This window comes from Etheostoma cragini, chromosome 16 (assembly GCF_013103735.1).
Source record: "Etheostoma cragini isolate CJK2018 chromosome 16, CSU_Ecrag_1.0, whole genome shotgun sequence".
Taxonomy (NCBI): Eukaryota; Metazoa; Chordata; class Actinopteri; order Perciformes; family Percidae; genus Etheostoma; species Etheostoma cragini.
The window spans coordinates 24,541,903-24,548,735 of NC_048422.1; the positions used below are offsets into that span (position 1 = coordinate 24,541,903).

The 6,833-nt window shown below is 52.5% G+C and overlaps 1 protein-coding gene across 1 annotated transcript; it reads right to left on the reverse strand.

The window, feature by feature from the left end:
• Positions 1-5: 5 nt before the first annotated feature.
• On the reverse strand, positions 6-6,827 carry mfhas1 (malignant fibrous histiocytoma amplified sequence 1; the record flags this gene model as incomplete). Its single annotated transcript, XM_034897044.1, has 7 exons — positions 6,301-6,827; positions 4,693-4,878; positions 4,172-4,355; positions 2,420-3,881; positions 773-1,156; positions 363-617; positions 6-90 (listed from the first exon to the last, which is right to left on the reverse strand). Coding segments are annotated over exons 1-7 (2,592 nt in total), but the record flags the coding sequence as incomplete, so codon positions are not given.
• Between the last annotated feature and the right edge of the window lie 6 nt (positions 6,828-6,833).

The window sequence follows — 6,833 nt, forward strand, 5'->3', positions numbered from 1 at the left end:
CCCCCCCCGCCGCCGCCGCTACACGCCGCGGACACCGCCGCCGCATCCTCGCTGCTGACGTAGCTGGGGAACTTGTACCACGCCGTGGGACTGCTCCGATACGGAAAATAGAGACAACATCAACATTAGATGGAACTGGACAAGATTATCTGGTTATTATCGGTTTACACCAGAGCAGGGGGAATGAGAGGGGGGAACAGAAGAGCAGGGGAATGAGAGGGGGAACACCAGAGCAGGGGGAATGACAGAGCAGGGGGAATGAGAGCGCAGGGGGAATGAGAGGGAAACACCAGAGCAGGGAGAATGAGAGGGGGGAACACCAGAGCAGGGGGAACGACAGAGCATGGGCAATGAGAGCGTACCTGGCGGTGGCGCCGTTGAGCGGCTTGCTGCGCGGCTTGTTGACGGCGTAGCAGACGCCCATCTTCTCCAGCAGCTCCATGACGACCTGCAAGTCCGGCTGTGATTGGACGAGGGGGCGCAGCAGCAGGCCAATCACGTTGGAGGGCAGCAGGCCGTGCTGCAGGAACCCGTCCACGTGGTGCCGCAGCTGCGTCTCCCCAAGCTCCGCCCCCTTCTCGTCCTCCGTCAACACCCCCCCGTGGCCGCCGTCGCCCCTGGAAACAGTCAATCATTCAGACTCTTATCACACCTGTGTGATGTCACAGCAGTTTCAGGCCCTTACAGATGTAATATGACACCTGTGTGATGTCACAGCAGTTTCAGGCCCTTACAGATGTAATATGACACCTGTGTGATGTCATAGGCGTACCTGCGTCCCTCGGCCAGCAGGCGGCGCACCAGCGTGGACGCGTCTCTCTGGAAGAAGACGTTGAGGACGGCGATGAAGCGCGGCAGGTTGTGGAAGACGTACTCTCTCAGCGTGGGGCTGTCCTCGAAGTAGAGCAGCGTCCCGGTCTGGTGCAGGTAGGACAGGGCGGCGTGGAGCCGGTCCTCGGTGAGCCCCGCCTGCAGGCCCAGCCGGGCCGAGTCCCACCACGACAGCCAGGCCCCCCCCCCCGCCGGGTTGGCGTGCAGCTCCTCCAACACCTGCCAGGACCGGGGCAGCACGCGGTGCAGGTTTGGGAAGATGTCCCGGTGGTCGGCGACCGCCGTCAGCTTATCCCTGAGACGCTGGACGCCCGTCTGGCCGCGGCTGCAACATCACAGGCACGCTTTAGGACACGCTTACCCTCCATTTTTGTAGTTTTTCAATGTTTTTGACCTGTTTCTGGTATTTTGGGGCCTTTTCTCTCCCACTTTTTGTCCCCAAAAACCCCAAAGTGAAGCAATCTTTTGAGATTTGAGATTTGTGAGTTTTTGCAATGCTTTTGTTGTTTTTTGTGTCAGTATTTGTGCGTTTTCCTTCATTTTTGTATTTTTTGTCAATGTTTTTGACTCTTTTCCAAAGTTTTATAAATGTGTCACTTTAATGCTTTTCCATAGTTTTTTACATGTTTTCTAACCCGTTTTAAAAACATTTCTAGCCGTGTGTTTTATGTTTATGACACATTTTTGTTTTAAAGCTTTTCTGATGTTTTCATCGCTCTCATTTAAGTTTGTTTTCTTTGTCACTTTTCAAATTTTTTTCAATGAAACATTTTTGTCCCTTTTTTCAAAGTTTCTGATTGTTCCAAAAACTAAATAAAGCATTTTTTATATTTTCTCGGCCCAGTCCCGTCACATCGGCCACAGCTGATGGTTGTGATGCTTTCTCTAAGTTTTGGTGTTTTTTGCCGCGTTATTGATGTTTTAGTGACTTTTTTTTCTTCCATTTGTGTCACTTTTCCCCAATGTTTTTGTTGCTTTTAGCGACATTTTTGTTGCTCTTTCTTTAACTTTTTTGTGGTTTTATCAACGTTTTGGGCGCTCTGTTTGACGTTCACTCCACACTTTGGTTCACACACGCCGTGACATTTACGACGCTCTCTTTTTAAATGTTTTGGTCACTCTGTTGGCGTTTTCTTACGCCAATATTGGCGAGTTATGTGTACGTTTTTGCCACTTCTTAAAATCTTTTTGTTATTTGAAACGTTTTTGTCGCCTTTTTGGATGTTTTCATCACTTTTTTCTGACTTTTTGTAGCCTTTTAAAGACCAAACAACTGACCTCTTGACCCCCCCGTGAAGATGAGGGTTACAATCGTTACGTGTTCCATGAAAAGTCTGACGTTTTTGTCCTTTTATCAGCGTTATGGCCGCTTAAAAAAGGATTGTTGCTTTTTTATTTGGCGTCTTTTGTGACATTTGACGTTCCCTTTTCCGATATTTTTGTTGCTTTTTTCATTTTTTTTGCGCCAGTATTGCCGGATTATGTGTAAATGTTGTCGCTTTTAAAAAAAATAACTTTTTGTAGCTTTTTAAAGACCCAACAACTAATCTCTTAGCCCCCCCGTGAAGACGAGGGTTACCACGGTTACCTGCAGCTGACACACAGCACCGGCGACAGGATCTGCAGCCGCTGGTTCAGCAGGAACTGCAGCTGGGACTTCCTGCGCCGCAGGTTTGGGTCCGAGACTCCGTAGAAGAGCTGGTGCGGGCTGGAGGAGCGCCCGTCGTACCCCTGCTGCAGCGCCCGCTCCACCTGCAGCGCCTCGCTCCCCAGCGTCTGCACGTCGCTGCGCTCCTGCAGGCCGATCCGCCGGTGGATGTCCAGACTCTTCTCCTCCACCTCCACCGGGCTGCACAGGTCGGCGTGCGTTCCCACCACGCACACCACCGCGCCGGGGACCCTGGCGCCCAGCAGGTGGAGGAAATACCCGGCGTGGGCGTAGAACCTCCCGGGCGCGTATGCCTTCAGATTGATGACGAGCACGTAGAGAGCGCCGGGGGAGAGGAAGAACGGTTGGATGAGCTCATAGTTTTGTTTCCCGGACAAATCGTACACGAGGAACGTGAGGCGGCGATCTGCGTCCGCCACCCAGTCCGTCACTTCGATTCCGTCGCTTCCCGGCGAGTCTTTGACGTCCGTCTGAGCGCCCACCAGACTCTGCCGGAGCCGGGTCTTCCCGGCGTTCTGCGTCCCCATCAGGACCAGTTTGAGGCGCGGCTTGACGGCGAGCTGCGAGTGCGCCAGCTCCTTCTGGTACGCGGCGATGTACGGGATGCCCTTCATGCACACCTCGTAGGGCGGCTGGATCAGAGGGTTGTCCTTCACCTTCCAGATGCTCACCCGGCACAGCTTCCCAAAGTTATCCGGGAGAATGGCGATTTGGTTCCCCTGCAGGACGAGTTCCTCCAACCTGTCCAGCTGCACGATGGCGTCGGGCAGATAGGTGATGCGGTTGTTGTCCAGCCAGAGGTTGGCGAGCTTCCGCAGCTTCCCCACCTCCTCTGGGACGTGAGTCAGCTTATTCCTGCTGAGGTAAATCTCCTCCAACCCCCCGATGCCGAGAATAGCCTCGGGGAAGATTTCAAACTCGTTGGAGGACAGGTTGAGCATCTTGAGCCTCTGGAGCTGCGTGAAGGCGGCGGGCAGCGCGGCGAGCTCGTTCCCGTCCAGCATGAGGCTCTCCAGCTGCGTCAGGAGACAGAAGGCGTCCGGCAGCGTGGACATGTGCAGGCTGCTGAGCCACAGGATCTTGAGGCTGCGCAGCTTCACGATGTCCGGCGGCAGCGTCTCGAACTTGTTCCCGGAGCAGTCGAGTTCCTCCAGCTCGCCGAGCGCCAGGATCTCGGGGGGGAAGGCGTTGAGCTTGTTGTGGTCGGCGTCCAGCGTCCGCAGCTTGGCGAGGCCGCTGAACGAGCGGGGGAAGTCTCGCAGGTCGTTGAAGCTCACGTCCAGTTCCTCCAGGGACTGGAGCGCTCCGATCTGAGCCGGCAGAGACTGGATCCGGTTGTGGCTGACGCTCAGCTTCTTCAGCATCTTCAGCTGCCCCACGCCTGCAACACGGCACGGACACAAGGAAAACTCATCAACATGACACGGAAAATAAGGTCGGAAAATAAGGAAAACTCATCAACATGACACGGAAAATAAGGTCGGAAAATAAGGAAAACTCATCAACATGACACGGAAAATAGGGAAAATCATCAACATGACACGGAAAACAAGGAAAAACGCGTCTTTTATAATAACTGATAACTGTTGTTGTGATTTGGCACTATTGAAATAAAACTGAATTTTAACCCAGCGCTCTTGTGATTGGCTGATGAGACCAGGTGCTGGTTACCGTCGGCGACGCTCCGGAGGCAGTTGTGGCTCATGTCCAGCTCCAGCAGCTGTCCCAGCTGGAAGACGCCGCGGGGGACGGCGGTGAACTTGTTGCGGCGCAGCACCAGGATGCGCAGGTTGTTGAGGCTCGAGCCCAGCACGTCTGGCAGCGTCTGCAGGGCGTTGTTGCCCAGGTTCAGCACCTGCACCGTGGGGGGGAGGTTAGGTCTAAAGGGGGGGTTCCTTTAGACCTAGACCTTTAGTCTAGGTCTAAAGGATCAACATGGGGAGTCTAGGTGTAAAGGCTCATCATGGGGGTCTAGGTCTAAAGGATCAACATAGGGAGTCTAAGTCTAAAGGATCAACATGGGGAGTCTAGGTCTAAAGGATCAACATAGGGAGTCTAGGTCTAAAGGATCATCATGGGGGTCTAGGTCTAAAGGATCAACATAGGGAGTCTAAGTCTAAAGGATCAACATAGGAAGTCTAGGTCTAAAGGATCATCATGGAGGTCTAGGTCCCAGCTGACGGAGACGGTACCTCTATCTCTGCGATGTCCTCCGGGAAGACGACCTCGTTGTCCTTGGAGCAGAGCGTGAGCTGCCGTAAGTTGCTCCGCAGCTTCCGGGACCGCAGCGCCGCGTCCCGCCACAACCGCGCCGTCTTCAGGTCGTTCTCCTTGTCCTCCATGGCGCCGGCAGCCCCGCCCCCCTCCAGCGCCGCCGCCTGTTCGGTAGCACAGAGACGGTCATAGTTATAGGGACATGTTGGTGGACAGACGCCAACTCTCATTTCATGGTTAATCATCATGTTATTTTGGGGAATTAAAAAGAATATTGATGTAGGACAACATGAGGACAACATGAGAACAACATGGGGACAACATGTGGACAACATGAGGACAACATGAGAACAACATGAGAACAACATGGGGACAACATGGGGACAACATGAGGACAACATGAGAACAACATGGGGACAACATGAGGACAACATGAGAACAACATGGGGACAACATGAGGACAACATGAGAACAACATGGGGACAACATGGGGACAACATGAGGACAACATGAGAACAACATGGGGACAACATGAGGACAACATGAGGACAACATGAGGACAACATGGGGACAACATTAAGACAACATGAGAGCGACATGAGGACAACATGAGAGCAACATGAGGACAAGATGAGGAAAACAAGAGGACAACATGAGGACCACATGAGGACAACAAGAAGACAACATGAGGACACCCTGAAGACAACATGAGGACAACATGAGGACAACCTGAAGACAACATGAGGTTAAATATAAACCCGTATCTTCTATTATGATGATATCAGAGGGCGTTGAAGACTTAATATGAGCAGAATGTCCTTCACGATGTTTCAGTTCTGCCTTTTATTTAAAAATCAACTTTCAATTTGTTCAACAACAGAAAGTTGGAAATGATTTCCTTTCATTAGTTAGTAAGTCAAGAAGCAGTGTGTTGTATTTATCAGAGTAATGTACACAACACACTCATATCTGATTAGTTATCGTTAAGTTATATCGTTATGGTGATATTCAACATTATAGACAGACACACAGACACACACACAGACAGACAGACACACACACAGACAGACAGACACACAGACACACACAGACAGACACACACAGACACACAGACACACAGACAGACAGACACACACACAGACACACACACAGACAGACAGACAGACACACACACAGACAGACACACAGACACACACAGACAGACACACACACAGACAGACACACACACACACAGACAGACAGACACACACACAGACAGACAGACACACAGACACACACAGACAGACACACACAGACACACAGACACACAGACAGACAGACACACAGACAGACACACACACAGACAGACAGACAGACAGACAGATCTCTATGATGTTACTGTATACAGTTTCCTCGTATCTTGCTGTTACTATATTCTGTATATTCAGATATTCAGGTCCAGCTCTACTTCTTTACAGTAAATATTATTCCCAATGATCTCAGATACAGGAAATGAAGCGTTGGGCGCTTAATGTTTTGAGGGACCCCGGAGACCCCGGAGACCCCCTCCCAGACCAACGCCCTCGGTGTAGAGGTGTGTAGCCTACCTCCTCCTGCTGTTTGTTATCATGGAGAGTTTTCATGGCAGCATGGTGCACAGAGTGCTTCACAAATCCGCAGCCGAGCCTCCGCCACAGCGGAGACAAAAGAGACTTCCTGGGGGGGGCCGAGGCAGCTTTCGGGCGGCAGCAGGAGCAGTGAGCGCGGCCGCGGAGGCATCCTCTGCTCCTGCGACACTCGGTGCACAATGAGACCCAGCCAGGCGGCTACACATCCGGGTTTAATCCCAGACCAGAGTCCTCCTGCGGCGGCCTCATCGCAACAACAACGCGCCGTCCTCTGGAGCTCTCTCCCCGGGTTTTAGGCGCTCTCCCCCCGGGTTTTAGGAGCTCTCTCCCCGGGTATCTGCAGGTCTCCCCCCGGGTCTCTGGAGGTCTCTCCCCGGGTATAGCGCCGTGATTCTGGGGGCTTTCCGAGCCGCTCTGTGTCTTCCTGGGAGCGGGGAGTGGATGTGAGGCGGCCCCTCACACTGCGTCAGATCCATGAACACTCCTCCCTCTTTCTCCTCCCTTTCTCCTCC